This window comes from Hemisphaericaspora subhashii, assembly GCF_019202705.1.
Source record: "Hemisphaericaspora subhashii strain CBS 10753 chromosome Unknown scaffold37, whole genome shotgun sequence".
In the NCBI taxonomy this organism is placed as follows: Eukaryota; Fungi; Ascomycota; class Pichiomycetes; order Serinales; family Debaryomycetaceae; genus Hemisphaericaspora; species Hemisphaericaspora subhashii.
The window spans coordinates 56,641-77,931 of NW_026057379.1; the positions used below are offsets into that span (position 1 = coordinate 56,641).

General features: G+C 35.1%; 10 protein-coding genes across 10 annotated transcripts; 5 read left to right on the forward strand and 5 right to left on the reverse strand. All coding sequences in view use genetic code 12, as the record gives it.

The window, feature by feature from the left end:
- Positions 1-1,718: 1,718 nt before the first annotated feature.
- J8A68_004866 (uncharacterized protein) lies at positions 1,719-2,486 on the forward strand (the record flags this gene model as incomplete). Its single annotated transcript, XM_049408870.1, has 1 exon — positions 1,719-2,486. The coding sequence occupies one exon, from the start codon at positions 1,719-1,721 to the stop codon at positions 2,484-2,486; it is 768 nt and encodes a 255-aa protein (XP_049261831.1).
- A 339-nt stretch (positions 2,487-2,825) lies between these two features.
- On the reverse strand, positions 2,826-3,344 carry J8A68_004867 (uncharacterized protein; the record flags this gene model as incomplete). Its single annotated transcript, XM_049408871.1, has 1 exon — positions 2,826-3,344. The coding sequence occupies one exon, from the start codon at positions 3,342-3,344 to the stop codon at positions 2,826-2,828; it is 519 nt and encodes a 172-aa protein (XP_049261832.1).
- Positions 3,345-4,844: 1,500 nt separating this feature from the next.
- J8A68_004868 (uncharacterized protein) lies at positions 4,845-6,008 on the reverse strand (the record flags this gene model as incomplete). Its single annotated transcript, XM_049408872.1, has 1 exon — positions 4,845-6,008. One exon carries the CDS (start codon positions 6,006-6,008, stop codon positions 4,845-4,847), a length of 1,164 nt encoding a protein of 387 aa, XP_049261833.1.
- A 2,004-nt stretch (positions 6,009-8,012) lies between these two features.
- On the reverse strand, positions 8,013-8,831 carry J8A68_004869 (uncharacterized protein; the record flags this gene model as incomplete). The annotated part of the gene is made up of 1 exon (XM_049408873.1): positions 8,013-8,831. The coding sequence occupies one exon, from the start codon at positions 8,829-8,831 to the stop codon at positions 8,013-8,015; it is 819 nt and encodes a 272-aa protein (XP_049261834.1).
- Positions 8,832-9,167: 336 nt separating this feature from the next.
- J8A68_004870 (uncharacterized protein) lies at positions 9,168-10,676 on the forward strand (the record flags this gene model as incomplete). The annotated part of the gene is made up of 1 exon (XM_049408874.1): positions 9,168-10,676. One exon carries the CDS (start codon positions 9,168-9,170, stop codon positions 10,674-10,676), a length of 1,509 nt encoding a protein of 502 aa, XP_049261835.1.
- Positions 10,677-10,852: 176 nt separating this feature from the next.
- J8A68_004871 (uncharacterized protein) lies at positions 10,853-11,224 on the forward strand (the record flags this gene model as incomplete). The annotated part of the gene is made up of 1 exon (XM_049408875.1): positions 10,853-11,224. One exon carries the CDS (start codon positions 10,853-10,855, stop codon positions 11,222-11,224), a length of 372 nt encoding a protein of 123 aa, XP_049261836.1.
- Positions 11,225-11,413: 189 nt separating this feature from the next.
- On the reverse strand, positions 11,414-15,756 carry MHP1 (Mhp1p; the record flags this gene model as incomplete). Its single annotated transcript, XM_049408877.1, has 2 exons — positions 11,414-12,958; positions 13,042-15,756. 2 exons carry the CDS (start codon positions 15,754-15,756, stop codon positions 11,414-11,416), a joined length of 4,260 nt encoding a protein of 1,419 aa, XP_049261837.1.
- A 1,799-nt stretch (positions 15,757-17,555) lies between these two features.
- J8A68_004873 (uncharacterized protein) lies at positions 17,556-18,242 on the reverse strand (the record flags this gene model as incomplete). Its single annotated transcript, XM_049408878.1, has 1 exon — positions 17,556-18,242. The coding sequence occupies one exon, from the start codon at positions 18,240-18,242 to the stop codon at positions 17,556-17,558; it is 687 nt and encodes a 228-aa protein (XP_049261838.1).
- An 802-nt stretch (positions 18,243-19,044) lies between these two features.
- J8A68_004874 (uncharacterized protein) lies at positions 19,045-19,863 on the forward strand (the record flags this gene model as incomplete). Its single annotated transcript, XM_049408879.1, has 1 exon — positions 19,045-19,863. The coding sequence occupies one exon, from the start codon at positions 19,045-19,047 to the stop codon at positions 19,861-19,863; it is 819 nt and encodes a 272-aa protein (XP_049261839.1).
- Positions 19,864-20,183: 320 nt separating this feature from the next.
- J8A68_004875 (zinc-binding alcohol dehydrogenase family protein) lies at positions 20,184-21,269 on the forward strand (the record flags this gene model as incomplete). Its single annotated transcript, XM_049408880.1, has 1 exon — positions 20,184-21,269. The coding sequence occupies one exon, from the start codon at positions 20,184-20,186 to the stop codon at positions 21,267-21,269; it is 1,086 nt and encodes a 361-aa protein (XP_049261840.1).
- Between the last annotated feature and the right edge of the window lie 22 nt (positions 21,270-21,291).

Consider the following 21,291-nt stretch of genomic DNA (forward strand, 5'->3'; position numbering starts at 1 on the left):
ATTCTTTCAAGAATTTTTCAATCTTTGTATATGTATTAAAGAAAAAGATTAATAAGTCTATAACACGTTTACAGAATGTATAAAATCACAAAAACTGGTACATATTTACGAATTACTGCCATTTTCTAATTCATTACTTCCAAACATTACTCGTCGGAGTGTTAAAAGATAACTGGACAATAAATTATTTTTTCCATGACTAACACATTGTTCAAGAATAATGTGCACAAAGCAAAAGTCGACGGCATGCCCATTGTAAGAATAAAATAGTGTGTGACAACAGATAATATAAGACAATAAGGATCATGCAAGCTCCCGTTTCTCTCTTTGTGCAAGCTGGAAGTGTACAAATTAGTGCAAGTTCTGCCTTAGAATAAAGCGTGTCATACAATAAGCTAACAATGGAGAGTGGCTAAAAAAAAGTGGAGTAAAGGTTCTTGATAGAAAATGACAAATCACTACCTAAACCGGCCGTCTCGTTTTTGATTTGCTGTCCAGAAGCTCCCGGTAGCTAACCTCATGTTAACTTTGTAGGCCGACTTCACATTTCATTGTCAGGAAGAATGGGTCCATGCTCTTTATATGTAATTAGGTATATTAAAACAATACCATAGTGTTATTAGCTTCTTGAGCCGAAACATGACATTGAATCCAGATCAATGATGGGACATCTTGGCGTGTATATCGTATTGTGCAAGTCGTATCTGCCTCCCGTATTTTTTTTTACCTGCTGAAATTTGGTGATCCCCCTAAAAAATATTCTGGTAATTAATTTAATTTAATTAATTAAATTAATTAATTAAATTAAATTGATAAAATGGGGGGGGGGGGGCGAAATAATAACCAACTACATATTTTATATTCATTTGAGTCGGTCGGAGAAAATAAATAAAATTCCGCCTCCGGTATGTTAAGCACCATTCTTGACCAGCCTGGCATTAACACAGATGATATTGAAAGCATAAATGCCATTGTTTCACAAAAATTGCGCGATTGATTCAAAAAGTGGAAAGGAAATGTAATTCAGACAGCATCAACGGGTTTATTAATTTAACAGATTTCAAACGGATCAGTTTAGGGTCATTTCAGTTGATGTTTCTTTTTTTTTTTGGCATCCTCGTTATAGTATTCGTTGTTTTAACGATTACACAGAAGGAGACTCGTTGCAATCAAATAAACACCTTAGCTGCCAAATTTCTCGTATTCCGCTGGAAGGGTCCAGTGTAATTATGATATCTTCTTTGAGGATTGACAATGAGCTATTCATGCAAGTATATTGTGCTATTGTTATGTAGCCATAATTAAACTAGCAGTAAAACGAAATGCTAAAAATAGGGATTGTCGCAAAAAATATTATTTTGTTCGTAAATATAAATTCGGGCCTATGAATGGAAACGTATGCCTTGGGACAAAGAACCTAGTTAGATTACTCGTAATGGTTATATTTTTAGAGAACTTCGGAATTGTTTTTAGGGCATTGTACGGCTTATTGTTATGGGCTCTCTCTCCTCCTCATATGCAATTTTATCCCCTAATCTGGCATATAATACGCGTTGACACTATCTTTTTGTAATGTGGCTGACCTAACTCATAAAATATGGAAAGTTACTTGCTTTCGACTATATAAAGAGGTGGATAAGTCCATTTGGGAGTCCATTCTCCCAAAAAATCTGTTATAATTTTTAATTACTCTAATAAAGCTTTCCAGGCTATCCAGAATGAACATCGACCAAGTTAAATCACTAATTACTACTATCATTGAAAGCAATGATAGTTGGCCAAATGTTAATGTTTCTTTACAAGGTCACCTCAATTTTCACATATGGAACGAACAATTTGTTGCCCGGTGCAAAGAATTAGGGGTTCCTTTGGAAGAAACCAACTTTGAAGACGAAGTAGAAGAGAATTTACGTGTTGAAGTTAATGAAACCATAGATAAGTTTATCCAAAAGGGAATTGATTCCACTGTTTCTTCGGAATGTAAATTAGAAGATAGCGAAACTAGTGGCAGAAAAAGATATCAAGCCATTGTTGACAAGTTCGGAGGAGAATTCACTTTGCAAGTTGCTGTTCAATTAATAACTCAATATTTAAGTAAACCGGTTCCAACCATTGAAATCAAACAATTCTGGGAAAATATTATTAGCAAGTTTAGCGTGGAAGAATTGGGTGGAATTGTTTATATTGCACATATACCACAAGAAAGTCAAGATTTGATATTCCAGGAGATAGATAAAAGTGATGCAACCTTATCAATGGCTACAATTGAAAAATCCTGTGAAGCTTTGAATGTCCAACGTCCTGAGATAATCAGCTTTTCATTTAAAGGTAACAAGCGGTCATATGCAAAGCCAGATAGACTTAATGGTTCTAAAAAGAAGTCCATTCGTTGCAAATACTGTACTGCTTTTGGTCATGTGGTTAGCGAATGTCGAAAATTGAAGTCAAAGAGGGCTTCGGAATCTAGAAAACAAGAAGTCCATTAAATTCCGAGGTTGTTTTGGTACGGGTTTTTATTTTCTGATGCATTGGTTAGTTTGATTTTCTTTGAGTATGTATGATATGGGTTTCTTATATATTTCCTTCTGGGATGGTTATTATTTTCGGTTATTTATAAACTAGTATTTATCAAGTAATAAATTTACAATTTTTTTTATACAGCTAAGACAAATTCAAATATTTTTTAGGGTCTATATGATGAAGCCCAACTTCTAGAGAGGAAATAATGCTGCAATACCTAATGATTGTTTTCTATCTCTGAATTCGCTCCTTTAATTGTGAATACTACACTGTTAGTAAATCCCTGGAGCTGTGTTGAGAATCCTTTAACGCAATTTTATCCAAAGAAGGAGTAGGACAATTACCGGCAAAGGAACCAACATTATCACTATAGTTGGAAGATCAGGATAATTTTCCTGTGGTTCCGTCACACTCCTTTCTCCAAACTTGGCAACAACCAACATAATTTCTGAACATCCTTTATCTTGGATTTGAATATTATTCTTCGCAGTCATAGCCAATTTCGAATTCTGTTCACATTCATAAAATGTAAGACTATTACTCCAAGTTAAGATTTTATCATCCTTAATATCCCATCCACTACAATCTGCATCAGAGCTTCCACGGATTCCCAACTTGGTGGGTATAAAGCAAGTTCCATCATGTGTTGATATTGACCTTTCTTCAGAATCAAAGAAGAATATTGTAGGATCTTTTGGGACTCCGGCAAGCATACCATCCACTTCCGCAATAAGCTTAGTACCGTCACCCACCTTTTCGTATTCTATTGTAATCGGTAGTATATCGGCCGAGGATAAACATACTAGGAAAGCAATTGCAAGCATTGGTCTAAAGTGTTACTTGAGGTATAAAGAATGCAAGTTAAACATGTGTTTGCTGGTTTATATGTTCTAAATAGGGATTCTATTTCACAACGAACTCTTTGATAGCAATCTTAAAAAATATTTTATTTTTTTAGATTTTGCCCATTCCGTGTTTAAAATTAGAAGGATCTCCTTACTGGATATACTTTCTTTCTTTATGGTAATGTCAACCACTAACTGCCAAGCTACTAGATTTGAGTAGAGGTCTCGGATTGTTTTACTCTAGTTAAGCGTATTGTTCGCGGTCCTGTGTAATTATTTCATCTACTTGATATTCTGTATTACACTATGCCAATGTCGGAATGTAAATAAGGTTCCCTAACAAGCATTATCTGAGAATGAATTAAGAACAATGAAGAATTTACAAATACTTTTTGTTCATAAATTGTTTTTGTAAAAAATTGCTGTAAATTCACAACTCGGTGTTTATCCTGTCAACTCAACGACGTTCTAAAGCTCGGTGATAATTCTTTGAAAGTAAACTTGTGGAAAATTATGCATCGAAAAGCCCAATAATTTTGTGGTTTTTTGGTGCTGCAAAAATATTAGAATATCAATCAGCCACAAGACTTGTGCATATAAATAGCGGATATATGCAGGTGATGAACACAAATAGATAGTACAATCCTGATCAGAGAGGTCTTTTCATTTGACTCTACTTATTATGATAGCTGCTACTGTGAACATTTCAAGACCACTCAAGTACGGCCGGAGTAGAATTTCTACGTTCTGTAAATACAAGTGACTATTAAAGCGCTCTAAAGTATAGCAGTTTGTCGCCGTTGGTGCTAATTTCTTAAACTTTTCTACTCTCCTTTGAACTCTTAGGATTCAACACTTGAAAACCCATAAACTCGACTGAAACGACCAAAATCCATCCAGCTAATCCGGAACCCATATAAAACGCATTTCTTGTTCCATTAATGGTGGCATCAAGTTGGTTCCATATCATTTGTCTTGGAATAAAACGTCCTAGCTAATCCCATCCCCATCGAAAGGGAACAATTCACAATGGCAGCTACTAATTAATCTGTTACTAGTATTTTTGCAGCCATTTTTTTTTTCACTCCCAAAACAAACTATACATTGAGTTCTTCATATCATTGAACTAGAGCATAAGCCGTGATGAGAAGACTACAAGCTGGCCAGTTTTATAAGTATTCCCGTATATCTAGATTGTTCAGAGTAGTAACGCAAACTAACAAGAACAAAGAAACCTTGAATGGAAGTCGTGAAACAACTTCTGGATCACAAAACCAAGGTTGTGATTTCTAGCTATTATATATTTCAGTTATAAGCAAATTATACAATTATACTAAAAGAGCTTACATGGAAACCAGTGCCAGATTGATAAAGGAAACGTTCAGTGATCATTAGGGAATTGAAGATTGAGCCTTTTCACACTGTGTACAAAAAAAAAGAGAATAATCAAATATCCGGGAAAATCAAACATAAGTAAAATCAAGTAAATATGGATATCAAAAGAATTCCGAAGAAAGTAAATCCTGATTGCAATTCGATAGAACCAGCATTCCCTTCCAAAGTTGTTGCCAGATTGGTGTTGGTATTCGAATTACCGCCGTTACTATTACTACCACTGTTGCTGTTAGTACCGCCATTGTTAGTACTGCCACCATTGCTGGTGGTGCCGCCGTTGTTGTTTCCACCACCGCTATTGTTTCCTCCACCATTATCGTTGTTACCTCCTCCGTTGCTATTGTTGTCATCGCCGCCATTGGTGTTGTTGGTACCTCCACTGTTATCGCAAGCTCCAGCAATCGTACTGGTAAGTGTATGTGTGACTGTTCCTGTGCTACTTGTACATCCTGGACAATCTGTAATGAGCCTTGAACTACTGGTAGTCTCTGTGGTTACTGATCCATTCAGAACAAGAACTACTGTAGTTATCAAATCGAATGATGTATGGACCTCGCAATCGGTGGGACACACCAAAGACGTTACAAGCTCTTCCGTAGTGATTGTGGTGGTAACCAACAGATCAGTACAGGAAATAGAAGATCCTCCCGTGTCGGTAGAACCTCCAGAACCATCATCTGTAGAACTTCCAGAACCGTCATCCGTAGAGGAGCCAGACCCATCGTCTGTAGAACTTCCAGAACCGTGATCCGTAGAGGAACCAGACCCATCGTCTGTAGAACTTCCAGAACCGTCATCCGTAGAGGAACCAGACCCATCGTCTGTAGAACCTCCAGAGCCTTCATCTGTGGAGCTGGCAGAACCATCATCTGTAGAGCTTCCTGAACCATCGTCTGTAGAACCTCCTGAGCCGTCATCCGTAGAACTTCCAGAACCATCTCCACTAACTTCTTTAACAAACAATCCAATAGGACTACAACCCTGGTCCTCAATAATTTGAATGTTGTATGGGACAACGTTTGGCAAATTCTCAACTTGAGAACAGACAAAGAAAGCATCTATACCATCCCAAAGTAGCTTACTGCCGACAATGCTCCATTTTTTATCAGCAGGATCAGGTGCTTCTGGACTGCCTAAAATTCCCGATTCAGTGCCTTCGAAATAAATACCATTTGGATCTTGTAAACTATTTGCTTCTAAGTCATAGGTAAATATTGGTGCAATATTATCATCAACACCGGCAAACATATTTTGCACCACCCCAATGCGTTTGTCTGTGAGGTCAACCCCTCTGTATTCTAGTTCGATCTGAACCAGATCTGCAAAAGAAAGTGCGAATAAAAAGAATAATGTAATCATTGAATTCTGTTTGGCTTTCAAAATGTAAGAAGCACAATCAAAATTGATAGAAGAATTGGGTCAATTTATAGATTTTCTATTTGAAATTGATTGTTATATTCCATTATTAGAAAAGCGTACGGAAGCTCAATCAGCCTCTTTTTTATGGCTTAAATGTTTAGTCATTGGGGCTCATCGATGGTGGTTAATTTCACCTTTATTTTTTAATCTTTTTTTTATCTTAATGTCTCCGGTTGCTTTTTTTACAGGATGGGAGAACTTTATACTTCGTAGCAACCCGATACATCGCTTCATGTTTATTAGGGAAATATACTGTGCCTTGGGTCTAGGCTTGGTCTGTTTTGGCTAGTTGGGGGGAACGATGATCTCCGTATCCCCAAATTCAGATTGTGATGTGCAGATACGATCTGATAGCGTTTTTTCTTGGCACTATCATGCTCCCAGAATTGATATACGAATTGACATTCTAGTCCTTTCACCAAAAAATGCTCTAAGAACAATTCAACTGTCACGTTACGAACTCGTGTCATTCATTTATGCAATCAACCATTCTATTGGGTGAACATAGTTAAAATTAAAGCATAAGCCCTCGTGTATGGGTTGTAACGATATTGAGAAGTTTTAAACATAATTTGCATAAGCCTACCACTTCTAGCGAGGGGCTTTTTTGCTCTTTCTTTGCCAATTGAAATAAGATACGAGTAGGGGCTCCAACTAGATAAAATAGAGTTAAGACCCATCCCTGAGTTGAAACTACGAGTTTACAAGGCGTATTTAGTTATTGGTAAATGCAAAAAATTCCACTTGGGAGCTAGAAAAATGATTTTAGTCAGAAATATTTTATTTGTAAAATATTTAAAATTAGATCTAGAGTTTGATCCTTTTCGGAAGTTGAAGTTCAAATTTTATCTTCTGTTGGATTATTATGGAATCCTTCAAGGGAACGTGCTTTGAAAACGATGGTTTCACACTTTCTATAATTAGAAATATAAGGATCGTGAGCCTCGCACGTTGCTAGAGCTATACAAGAAGATAATATATTGCTTTGTCATCCGTCAACTCGTTTTTCTCCTTTCTGGTTAGGTCTCAGGTCGCTGTTGCGTATTTTATTATGGCGAAGCTATAGAATAATAAATTGAGTAATCAGATCCAAGATTTCGTCTGGAACTTTCTCTTTTCTAAAATCAGATGGTTTCCAGGAGTAGCAACTGAAATTTTGCGAGAAGCTTCTCGAAACTAATTATAACCACCTGTGTTGCTTGAAAATGTACTACAAAATGACTAAGTCAAGATCATGTAGAGGAATCCCCCCATAAACCAGACAATGCATAAAGAATTAAATCTAATTAAATCTAATGGTTGCAACTTCACATCAAACAAAATGGTAATTTTACAGCCATTTTTTCGTTATTCACCATTTTCAGTATTCTGATGCATTTGAATCCTTCGAAGGTTTACTTGAGTTTTATATTTTTGAATGATATAGTACATTGAATCTATAATAAACACCCTATATCTGAAATATATAAAACAACACTGATAATTGCACTCGAAATTATTTTTTAATGTCAAAATTATTATTCCAAAAAGTTTAAAAAATAACGCAATTTTCCGCGGTCACATGATATTAGTCAGGTGACCNAAAAAGTTTAAAAAATAACGCAATTTTCCGCGGTCACATGATATTAGTCAGGTGACCAATATTAACACTAAAAAATCACAGGCAACTTGTCCGAGTGGTTAAGGAGAAAGATTAGAAATCTTTTGGGCTTTGCCCGCGCAGGTTCGAGTCCTGCAGTTGTCGTTATTTTTTGCTTTCATCTCGTTTATTGATTTTAAATATGAATGCTATGTTAATAAAGGTTCTATTTGAAGTTTATATTGAATGCCTATTTACTTTGATTTTTTATTTGTATTTTTTTGGGTGTCGTCATCCTCATCTAAAGATCTCTTTTTGGTATTGTCTTCATCCTCACTCAAGTCCAATTCTTCACCTTCTGAACTGTCCTCTTCCTCTTGGTCATCGTCATCTCCATCATCGATTGTTAATGCAAGAATGTAATATTTCAAAGCATTCAAATATAAATCATCGACAATTAAATTTGCCAAATCTTCACCATTTCTAAATTCTTTGCCTGGTTTCTCACCGGTCCAGTTAAACCATGAAAAGAAAGACTTCATACCTAATCTATAATTCTTCTTGTCTTCCTTAGACAATGGTTTCCCTTTGTTTTCATCCTTTATTAAATTAGGATTTATATTCTTCAATTCTTCTGGCCATTGAAATTCGACTGGTTCAGACACGAGTCTTTCTTCACCATCTTTCATAACAACTTTGAAATGTTTCGTGACTTCTTGTTTAGGCACAAGCTCATTTTCTCCAAAACTAATTGTGATTGAAAAGTCCTTGTAGTGATTTGCTGAGTCATCTACAACTGGGTAATATACGTAAATGTCTTCGATATATTCTAAATATTTCAAGTCTTCAACACTCACATAGTCAGCAAAATCGTCATTCTCTGCAAGAATAATATACCAAAACTTGGGAATTGTCTTTAAGATCTTTCTTCTTTCTTCATACATCTTTTGAGTTGCTTTGATTCGATATATTTCAGCATCTCGTTCAATTTCACTCATTTGATTCTCCCAATTGGCCAATTTGTCCAAGCTGGATTGAAGGCGCTTGGATGATTCATCTTGCTCTTCTGACATAGTTAATCTTTGGGTGTCTATTTACTACCAATTGAGTTCAATCGTTGCGATGAGTGGATGGTTTGGTTTTTTTCCACCAAAATCATTTTTTCGTTTGTGTATTTCTTTTTGTTAGTTATTTCAGATGGCTCGTTGGATGTGTCAAATTCTCTTTCTCCACAAGACTGACTCTTTCTTGTTCTTACACTACTACACTCACTACAACCATTTTACATATCCACACTACATCCTTTTTTTTGTTTACCCAAAGGATTCCATTACCATAACAGTCAGTCTAAACATTCTTTTTGAAGAAGAAAAAACGGATAACCATTACATAGTTGCATTCGCTTCAATATGCTTAAAGAGAATGACATTATATCAAAAGTTCTACTTACAATTGATAAAGTAAAAGGAAGTCTTACAACCTTTAAAACGTCAGTAACAGAAGGGGATTATACATCTTTAAATTGTCCAAATTCATTCACAAGAACATTAATCTGGAAAGCATGTCTAATCACTGACAGTTTAAAGATTCAAACTTGGGATTCTCGATTAAGTGATTCTCGAGTAGTTTATCATCAATTAGTAAAACGAGATGACATGAAATTGCCTTGGTGGGACTTGGACAAAGATCATATGTTTTATGAAACGGAGGAAATTACACGGAAGACAAGTATCAAGAGGACAAGATCCTTACGTAATCCAAAACCAGTTAAGAAATCAGCTTTAATTAGAGTTACTAATATAGAAGATGATCCATTATCCTCTAGATCCCCCAGTCATTCCCCTAATACTAAATATATACACACAGACGATGATTTAGAACTTTTCCAAGCAATTATTTTGGATATTGATAGACTATTTCCTGGTGAAGAATTCTTCCATAGTAACAATCCTAAATCAATAATGTTAAAGAGACAAATGGTAGAGATTTTATACGTTTGGTCTAAATGTAACCCTCAAGTAGGCTATAAACAAGGTATACATGAAATTTTGGGTCTTATTTTTATGGCATTATACAAGGAATCGGTTGAAATACCGCTAACAAATACATTCTCAAGTGATGATTTACGAATTTTAAGTTTATATGACATTAATTATCTTCTGCATGATTTGTTTACTATATTGAACAAGTTTCTCGTTCAAAGTGGTGTTATATCTCAGTTTTATGAAAATGAATCAGTTCTTTGGAAATCAATAGAGGCCTTCAATGTGAAGTTGATGAAAGTGGATCAGTTTATAAATTACAATTTGGGAACAAAATTAAAGATTGAGTCTCAGCTTTGGATCATAAGATATCTACGTTTGATGTTATTGCGAGAGTTGGGTAATGACTTGGAAACCACCAGTTTGTTTTGGGATAAACTTATTGCATCTCAACTAACAAATCATTCAGGAAATTGTATCACAGCAATCCCAGATTTAATTTGTTTTCTGATTATACAGATGTTGATTCAAATAAAGACAGATTTAATTTCTTGTGATTTCAGTGAAAGCTTGTCATTATTATTGCATTATCCAATTGCATCAAAATTCCTGTCTCCGACACATCGGAATGCCTTTGTCACGACATTATATAAGGAAGCGGTAAAGCTATATGAATTAAGAGACAAAGATTTGAAATTGTATGAATATGGGATTAAATTAAACAACAAGTACAATCCGAACTTAAAGATATCAATGAGTTATACAGGCAGTGCAAGAAGTAGTGCTGACTCTAACAATTCATCTCGGAGACCCAGTCTTTCGCGTGGCTCCTCGGAAGCAAACTCAATTGATTCTAGGGCTGAAAAGATGAAATTTGAGAAATTGAGATTGGAGATGAGATTAAAGAAGAAAGCTCAACAGATAATAAATCAATAACAGTATTATTAGATAACATTTATAAATTTACAAATTGCATAGAAGTTAACCAAATATTCTCTCTATATTCCGGGGTAGTGTACTGGAGTCAAAAAAATTCATCGGACCTGAATTTTGAAAATTGAACATTACTGACCACCGTCTCTACACACACTTAAAACCACTTAAATACAAACATGGGAAAAAGAAAGTCATCGAGTAAACCAGTGAAAAAGATCAAGCAAACCCTTGATGTGACATTCACATGTCTATTTTGTAATCACGAAAAATCAGTGATTTGTACATTAGACAAGAAAAATCTCTTGGGAGAATTACATTGTAAGATTTGTGGACAAAGTTTCCAAACAGCCATACATTCCTTATCTCAACCGGTTGATATATATTCCGATTGGATCGATGCTTGTGAAGATTTAGCTGAAGAAGCCGAAAAACATGGAGGTGCACCTGAAGATGAGAAAGAAATGTATTCTGATGATGAATATGAATCCAAGGCAGCTATCAAGTCTGCAGGAAATGATGGAGGAATGGACACCGATGACGAATATTAGGCTCGGACGTTAGTCGAAATAGGGCCACGTTAATGAGGAGGATCACCAAGCCGCATTGTATTGTACTATAGAACAAAAAAGGGAACAGAAAAGGACATTGTTCAATCTACGTATTATAAATTTGATTAAGACTTGTATAATATATAACTATAATGCTCTATGAAAATATTGAAAACTACCGAAATGACTCTAATTGGTAAGGCTTCGCAAAACCTTGTCATACGTTTCATTGATATCACTAAATAAATCAACTTTAACCTCTTCTGTATCTTGATCTGGCTTTTGATCCCCGGATGAGTCATCCTTATCTTCATTCTTTGGTTTATCTTCACTCGAGTCTTCATTGGTGTCGATATCCAGCTCCTTTTCTTTATTCTTATCTTCATTCTCCTTCTCCTTTCCGATACAATCAGCAATTGCCTTCAACTTCTGCTTGATTTCCGACATATCTAAAACATCATGAACTTGTCTAGTCAATTCAACTTCCCCGTGATTTTGGAAGATGTTCTCAAGAGATACACCTTTTTCACGCAATCTACCCAAAAATCCAATAATCTTATCCAAATCCGAAAGTTCGACACTCATAAGTTTCTTACGTAATTCTTCGCCAGATAATCCTTCATATTCGCGAGCTGCAATAGCAGGATGATGAAAATCTCTCAATCTCGACAATTTCAAAATTGAACCTTCCTCTCTTTCTAACGAACTTATACTATTTCGTGAGCTGGATCTTGACATACGCATAGGTGATCTAGAATTATTGGCCACATCTTGGGCTTGATTAAGATGGTCTTCATGGGTCCTATCTTGATAGTATTCCAGGCTTGCATGATGATCTTTTTCACGTTCTCCAACTTTCGTAAGATATAATTCTGCTTTTGTTTTTTCATTGTCGACTAAACTTGAATCAATCAATTGAAGTCCCTTCTCAATACTAGAATCAATAAATATGAATCGAATCAAAGTTTCCTTCCCATCTAAATCTAATGCATTTTTCAATTGTAATTTCAATAAATCGTCAATTGTTTCTCTTAATTCAAGACGTATACTTTGGGCTCTAGAGATGAATTTCGTGACTTCTGGAGATTTCAAATCTAATTTCTGTTGTGCCTTCAAAGCAAGGATATTATTAAGTTGTTCGGTAAGTGACTCTGTTTCATCTTCTGAATTAGTACTTTGTTGTGAACTGGACAATTTCATAGCTACACCGTTTACTTTCTTTGATGCATATAATAATCTTTCCATATTTCTCATAGTATACAATCCAACTCTTTCTTTGAATAAGTCAGGGAATTCCAGTAAATTACAATCCAAATTAATCAATGTTTTGGAGTTCTTAACGGCATTAACTAATGCACTTGCGGATGTTAAATCGATCTTATTTCCTAAAATGGAGAAATATCCCAAATTCTTACAGAATGGAAGAATCCTAGCAATTTGTAAAACTGATGCTTGACTAAAGTTTTCATTCTCAAGATGGAGTCTAATCAATTTCGGGAATAATGGGAACCTAGATGTGAAATATTGAGCCATTGCAACTTCATTTTGCGCCGAAGATGAATTGGCACTATGCTCGCTAGTTGCTGAATTTGAAAGATCCATATCAAGAGCTGTAGTCAATTCATCATTGTTTGCCTTTCCAAATGTTCCAAATAACTTCTTATTGTTTGAAAGATCAAGATATTTCAAATTAGGAAATTTCATAATTACATTCTCAAACACTTCTTTGAAAATCTCAGTAAATGTNCAAATGTTCCAAATAACTTCTTATTGTTTGAAAGATCAAGATATTTCAAATTAGGAAATTTCATAATTACATTCTCAAACACTTCTTTGAAAATCTCAGTAAATGTGCAATTGCTAGAATTCAAACTAAGGAACGATAATGTTGATTTACTCAAAACCTTGTCAAAATCATCACGTTTGGAATAATCTAATAAAATTTTGAAAAATTGAACACTCAGGAAATCATTATATCCCAAATCTAACCCTCTTGCAAATTCTTGGAATAACCAACTATTAACCACAATCTTAAAATGTCTAGTTGAAAGCTGATTAAATGCTAATCCCAACCTACTAGTCTTCTTCAGTACTGCCAACTTCATCAATTTTTCAAAAATATGAATATCAGTAATGCAACACCCTGTCAAGATTAATTCTTCAATACCTCCCCTAGCCACCAAAGTAGCCACAAATAAGGACCAATCAACATCTGATCTATTGTCTCGATTACATGTCATTCTTGTCATCTTTTCCTCATTCTTCTTAGCATCACTATTCTGTCTCTTCCTTCTCTTCTTCAAAATATTCACAGCTAGTGAAGGACATTGGGTAATATCCAATTTATTCAACACTTTGTTTCTTGATAAGAACCAACAAAGCAATGACCATCCTTCTTCGTTGATTGGCGTGTTTCTCAAACTTAATTTTTCCAATTGAGTCTTTGCACTCATCGATGCCAACAAAATCTTGAATTGTTCAACTGATAAACTAACCCCATCTAATGAAATACAAACAACGGGAGCAATTCTGACAAAATCGGCAAATGTTTGGATTTCGACCATGGTGGGGTTTGGATTACGTAATTGTAACACTGGTAAAGGTGCCATTGATCCTTTGGGAATTTGTTTAAGTATTGCTGGAATTGGAAGGATTTCCCGCAAGTGACAACAACGGGCATACATTGTATCCAATGCCATTTTCTTGACTGGTGCCTTATAGTTCAAAATTTGTGTACGTGGGATTAATGGTTTATCGATTCCTAATGACTTGGCATGGACATTTACTTCTTCATCCTCTTCCTCTGGTTCGTCTTTCTTCTTTGGTTCTGCCTCGCTCTGGGTTTCCTTTTCTTCACCATTGGATGATTTATTCGTTTCTTCTGTTGTAGATGACAGTTCCTTATTCTCTTCGTCTTCTGGATCCTTGTCCTCCTTCTTCATATAACCCAAGGCACCAGAGCCTCCGACAATTATACCTCCACCCATTCCCAATTGTGACTTTTCCATAGCAATCTTATCTTCTGGAGTTAAAGGGTGTACAAGATACGTGCCATTAGCTAGAATTTCAACATTTCCCTTTCTTGGATTTCGAGATGGGATTTGTTGAGGAGGGTCAATCAAGAATGTTGATGAGTGGAATGCTACTCGCTTCAATGGTTTTAATCCTTTAAAACTTGGGTCAAGATCAAGTCCAGAAATAGGTGGAATGGGAATTGAAACGGTTGAAACACTCGCTAATGATGGAGTTGAGTCATTTGCTTTGGTCATATCCATACCTTTTACGGCACTTTTCCTTCGTAAGAATGAAGAAAGTTTGGATGTGGAATTGCTTTGATTAGATGGATTAGCTTCATAGCAATTGACTAATGCAGTTGGATATTTGTCATTTGAAACTACTGACGACTTTCTAGATGCCACTGAAGAACGACGGATATCTTTTTGCAGATAAAACTTGATATATTCTTCTAATCTTGGATCTGATGTATCGTCATGGTTGGTTAATTTATTATTGTTTTTGGGATCAGTTAGTGTGATCGTCGGGGTAGCTACGGGACTATTGCCCAGTGATGAATTACTCGAATCGCTTAGTTTCTTCTTCAATCGTAAATCATAGTCAGGTTTAAACTGGAAGGAGGATGGCTTTGAGCCGCTTGGAGCTGCCTTATTCATTGCAGATGATGACGTTGGTGGAGATGATGACGGAGATGGGTTTGCTGACGATGATGAAGCAATATGTAGTTTACCCTTCAACTTGGAAAAAAGACCTCCCGTTAATGAAGAGGTGCTAGCTGTACTAGTAACCGAACCAGCCGTACTACTCTTTCTTCTGCGTGAAGGGAATTCATTTTGTGGTTGAGATTGTGATCTTGAAGGAGAATATGTAGATGCAGGGACGTGATGCTGTTGACATCGAGATGAGGAAATGCTTTCTTCTTGTACTTCGGCTAATGATGGTTTCGTTTTGCTTGATATATTGTCATTGGTATTTGATATATTGGTACTTAAATGAGATGAAACACCAGATGGTGATGTCTCTCCTTGATCTAATACTGAGGGGTCAATTTTAAAATTTGTTTGTGAAGTTGATTTCTTTAGGATAGGTTGCTTAGCCTCAGCATTGAGTGACAAAGTAAGCGTACTTGGTGTGACATTGGTATTCATTGAAGTATCTCTAATGAACCAATCAACATCAGTGTCTTTAACTCCTTTGAGATATGCATTTGTCTCTTCTTGTAATAACCCTCTAATCTTTTCAAAATCTATAGTTCGTTTTCTAGGTGATCCAGCTTCACTAGCAGCTGAAGGTGTGGGGGCTGTGGATGATGATGCAGGAGTTGTTGTGGATGTACCTGCTTTTGTTTCTGTTGATGCAGTTGGAATATTATTGATTGTGGGTGATGATTGGGTAGTCTCTAGAGGGAGGGACATTGATTCCTGTGATTCTTTTTGTTGTGTCGGTTGTTGTGCTTCTGATTGTGAATGTGACCTTTCTGCTGGTATTGTAGATGGCAGCATATTGATAGCAATCATCACAATCTATTTAACTTTTGTATGATATAAAATTGAAAGTTGGTTGTAAAAAAAAAAAATCCCCCAAAAAGTAAAGAAGAAAAAAAAGGTGGAAAGAAATAATAAGCCAAATACAAAACAGAGGAAGAAAGGAGAGAAACAGTGTGCTCCCCAGACAGACAAACAATGATCAGACAGACAATTAAAAAAAAAAAAATTAAATTAAATTACATACAAGAAAAAAAAAAAATAAATGACAGGATTACCTGATTTTTTTTTTTCTTTATCATCATCATTCTTTTATTAAATTATTCGGTTAATATTCTTAACTTGCAGTTTACAACTTTAATATCATTTGATCAATTGAAGAAATCAATTGACATAGTAAACATAGTTCCCGATGGTCATGACGTAGTTTAAGAAGAAACAAATAGTTCAAAGTATATTACGATAAGAATTATTTCTATCTATCATCTTATCTCTAAGAGGAGATGAGATTTCCAGATTAACTCATAGTGAAAAATCAAGGTGAGGTTTTAAATCTTAAATCGATCTAGCGAGTTTTTTTTTGGCTATACTTCCTATCTCTATCTATTCTAACCGAAGGCGTCAAATCACTTTGCATTTGAAATGAAATCTCATATCCATCCGCCCTCCCCAGTGTGGCTATTGTTGATCTTTCGTGAAATTTATTATTATTTAATTTGAACAATGAACCTCGACACTCTTCGTTTTTCCGTCATTGTTAAAAATAATTATTTTTTTTTTATGAATCAACTAAACTTGCACAATTATTTTTCGCGGGGCTGAAAATTAAAAAATTGCATCATCAAACCTTCCGTCCCGAGGAGTCCTCGCAAAACTGACAGGTAGACAGATCGACAACAACATATGATTGAAAGAAAAGAAACAAGACAGACATTATTAAGGTTCCTTCCTAGACATACAAGAGAATTTGAAAAATAAAATAAGTTCACCCAGAGATTTTTGCATCATGAAGTTTCGTCGTTCACGACTACATGTAATTGCTTGTACATGGTTTCAATTTTTTCTTAAGCAGGGTTCTATCAACCATGAATTCTAGGCAAAGAAAAATGTTTATCGTTTGATTCAACCAAATCCTAATAGATTCCTTAATATTCCTTATAGATACAAATGAAAGTAGTTGTAGGTTCTTCATATTCCTTTGAAAAAGTCCTCGGTCATTACGAACAGACCAAAAAAAAGAAATTAGGAAGGCTGCATTATTTTCTAAACTTTCAAAAGAAAAAAGTTAAAAATTAGTTTACAGTTTATTTACTTGGCTTATTTACATCTTTCAACAGTATTATATGATTAAATGATGAATATAAACACGTTGGATATACTCAACTAGATGGATTCAAAAAATAACGACAACTGCAGGACTCGAACCTGCGCGGGCAAAGCCCAAAAGATTTCTAATCTTTCTCCTTAACCACTCGGACAAGTTGCCTGTGACTTTTTTGTTTGAAAATTGGTCATCTGACCAATGTCATGTGATCTCTCACGTGACCATTTTTTCTGCAAATTTTTGGAAATCATAATCTGACTTCAAACGTGTCATTTTCAATTTCGAAATACGTTTACTTCATTTTATGAAGTTCTTTATTGATATGAGGCATGTGAGTGGTCTAATTTTTTGATTTTATTATGTTTATTTAACATTTTGAAGTTGTTAAATTTTTGGCAACAAATTCGCCAAAATGTAGAAAAAAACGAAGAGTAAATTGTTGCCAAATATATAGACAAGATTGAAATTAAAATTTATTATCCTATATTTATTTACAGAGAAGAAAGACCTAAGCAACAAGACTCTTGATCCTCTTAATCACAAAGAAACCTTCAAAGAATTGCATAGCATACCAAGCCAATCTTTCACGTTTTGGAGTTCTGTATCTTCTTAACATGTTTCTTGTAATGAGTAAAATTTCAGAAACATGAATCAACAATAATCCGGCAAGAATTCTCCCCGAGAAGGCTTCTAACTTCTGATATGCCTTACCAATATGTCTAGGTAAAAGATTCAAAAATTTCCCCAAAATAGCATTATTTCCCAAAAGACTACGAATTATTTGGGGATTATAAGCATTCACTGCCAAAAACAAAATCAAAAGACATGAACTCAACCCACCCCACGAAGGACCAGTAATCTTAGTCAATCTTCTATGAGAATATCCTTGTCTACGAGCACAATATTTTGCCATCGAAATCAATTTTGCCTTAACATCACGTAATTCTCCAACATGAACCTTTTCATCTTCAAGAGCATCATACCAATAGATTGAAAATGTTTCAACTTCATTCGGGGCGGCTTTTAAACTATATTCAATAACCAATTGTTCGGTATCTATTTTGGAAATCTTTACAGATTCATCAATCAAGTCGTCATATTTAATACTAGCGTAGACTACCACATAATCAATCAAGGCCAATTGATGGTCCTTGTTCATATGGGAAATTATTCTTTTGGTATGAGCGTCTGACATGAGTGGGGAGTCTTTGGATTATTAATGGATGAGTTTCTATATTGGTCTTGAGAAAAAGAAGACAAGGGGTTTTATGGGGAACATTTTTCAATTCGTGGACCATTTTTTCAGGTGCTTATTTTTGGCGAGGACTCCGAGCCGGAATAGATTTAGCGAGGATTCCTGATAGTGCTCATGTATACAACACAAGGAAGCGCTTGGTTACTGGATATCGAGTGTGCTAAGATTACAAGAAGAGTTACCAAATCAATGATGAATAGCTTTGTACATAATTATTCAATAATTTTTGACAATTCGAGAAGTCCAACAGCCACTTTCCATTTCGTGAGTCATGACTGTTTTATTGAGTCAGCAATAAGTATTTAGGCAGATTTAACTCGCTATAGTTGTCAATTACTAACGTCACTAAATGATGCACTTATAGGCTTTGCATACGTAACCGATAAGCTAAAGGCGGAAGGACTGCAATGACAATAAAAAAATTTCAATCAGCTGATCATTAGGGCTTATTCTGATGTAACGTCAATCAATCCAGCCGAAGAAGACAAAGAACAAAAAATGACAAAAAAAAGAAAAGATGCCTTTACGGATAAATGAATAGGGTTAAAAAATAATTTTGCTAATTAAATTACAATTAGAAAACAAAAAAATATTCTCTGCGGAGATTTTAGTTAAAGTGGAAAAATACAACCCCAAAAATGACAGGAACTACCCAGCCATACTTTAGATGAAACACATTTGAAATTTTATAAAACTATAAACTAATCTTCTTTTTTTTTTCATTCCTAAAAAAATTTAATAGATGCCCATGCAGACTGATTTAAAAGGTATTTCCACTACTACTACTGCTACCACTTATGTATCAAATATAAAAAGACTTAAAACAATGACCCAGTCCAGTGTTTATGATCCAGCCTATACTCATCGAAGAAAAGAAATACCCAAGGATGAAGATAGATACCACACAAATGAACCTCTTTCTCATATTAAACGTGATGAATTTAAATTACCACATAAATTGAATGATGAACTAAGTTTCCTACCCTGGTATGATGATTTCCAATCAAGTCTACAAAATTGTCCTCAATTTAAACCATTTGTAGTTTTAGATTTACTTCTGTTAGAAGGAAGTACTTTTGATTATCGAGAGAATGTAAGACGTGCTCATGAAGAATGTCTACTTAACCCATTAATTAATCAATATTTAAATCAAGCCCTTTTCCAATCACTAGATCCAAATTTAGAATATTTGGTATTTCAAGATAAAACATTTTCGGAGAATTTTGAATCAATAAAATTTCATTTCCATCAAGTTATGAATCCATTCTTTTTCATGTCTTTAGAAAGTAGTTTGAAATTTGATATTGCCAATGTATTACAATTTTTAAAAGATTTGGATAATTTAATTAAAGTGTATCAATTCACCTTTCAAAAACCAACCCCAGATGAATTGAAATTGAATTGGATAATGAATTGTTTGAATACTCTGTATCCTGAGATATCAAGGGAGATTCAATTGAATTGGGAAGCAATTAATCGAGATCCAATATTGATTAGAAGAATATTAACCAAACATGCGAATTCAAGGTTAAAGATTCGTAAGTTAGCAATGTCAGACTAAGAAGAGCAAACAAAAAAGAGTTACAGGGAATATAAAGAGGTACCAAAATATGGATTATTAAAATAATGGACGTTGATAAACAGTAAAATAGGCATTGATGCATCTGCCCTCCGCGTGTTTCAAATAATTGCCTGTATTATTTTTTTTTTCAGGGGGGAGTAAAAAAGGGGGGAGAGACCCAGCGAGATTTTACACACGAACTGGAGCAACTTAAATTTAAAGAAATGTTAAATAGGACACTTAATAGTAATATTATTAAAACACGACAGTCTTTTTTTTTATTTATCTTCTAATTTGTTTCTTTTAGCTTCAGTAGAATTATGAAAGCAGTTGTCTATAGTGGACATCTTGATAGAAATTCCAGCAAAATTAAGGAGGTTCCCATTCCAACAATCAAGGACAATCAAATTCTTATAAAGACGATAGCATGCGCTTTGAATCCATTCGATTTCAGAAGTCTTGATTTTCAAGAAAAAGGAGCCATACTTGGATGTGATGCCAGTGGAATTGTTGTTGAAGTAGGAGAAGACATTGAGGATTTCAAAGTTGGTGATCATGTGTCAACGTTTATAAACTCTTTCATCGTTAAAGATATTGGAGCCTTTGCCGAATATGTAATTGGTCATCCCTCAACTACAATCAAATATGATCATTTATCTGAAGATCCACTACCTATAGGAAGAAACCCTTCAACCAACATTACAACATTTGAAGCAGCAGCATCCATAACTCTAAGTATGGCAACCGTGGTCAATTGCCTAGTTGTCAACTTCCAAATTCCATTTGACAAAGAATTAAATAAAGACAAATACATCCTAATATGGGCAGGAACAACATCTTCAGGAGGACTAGCAATCCAGCTTGCAAAATTAATCTTTGGACTCAAAGTAGTCACCACAGCCCTCCCACGGCATTTCGAATATGTGAAATCATTAGGCGCGGATGAAGTATTTGATTATCAATCACCTTCACTAATAACCGACATCCAAGAAGTAGTGAAAGGAAAGATAGAATATGCATTTGATACAGTAGGCACCGCCAGATCTATCCAAATGGTCTATGATACCGCATTGACTTCAATTTCCCCAGTACTGTTTGAGAATTTGGATTTCTTCACCGAAGCAAACCATGAGCTCTTGGCGGACAGGAAGGATCGATTTTTTTGTTCTTTTAGAGGAGCAGTCTGGGGAGATCCATTGAATGAATCGGGGGCAAATATAGGATTGGATGATGAGGCTATTGAAAGGTTTAGAAACTTCTGGGATTTTGAGTTGGGAAAGGTTATTAAGGAGATTAAAACACTCGAGTTGGTGGTGATGGATGGTGGGTTGGAGAGTGTACACGGTGCATTGGAATATTTGCGGGAGGATAAGATTAGAGCCGAGAAACTCGTGTTTAGAATCTAGAAAGATGACTTCCCATTGTCTC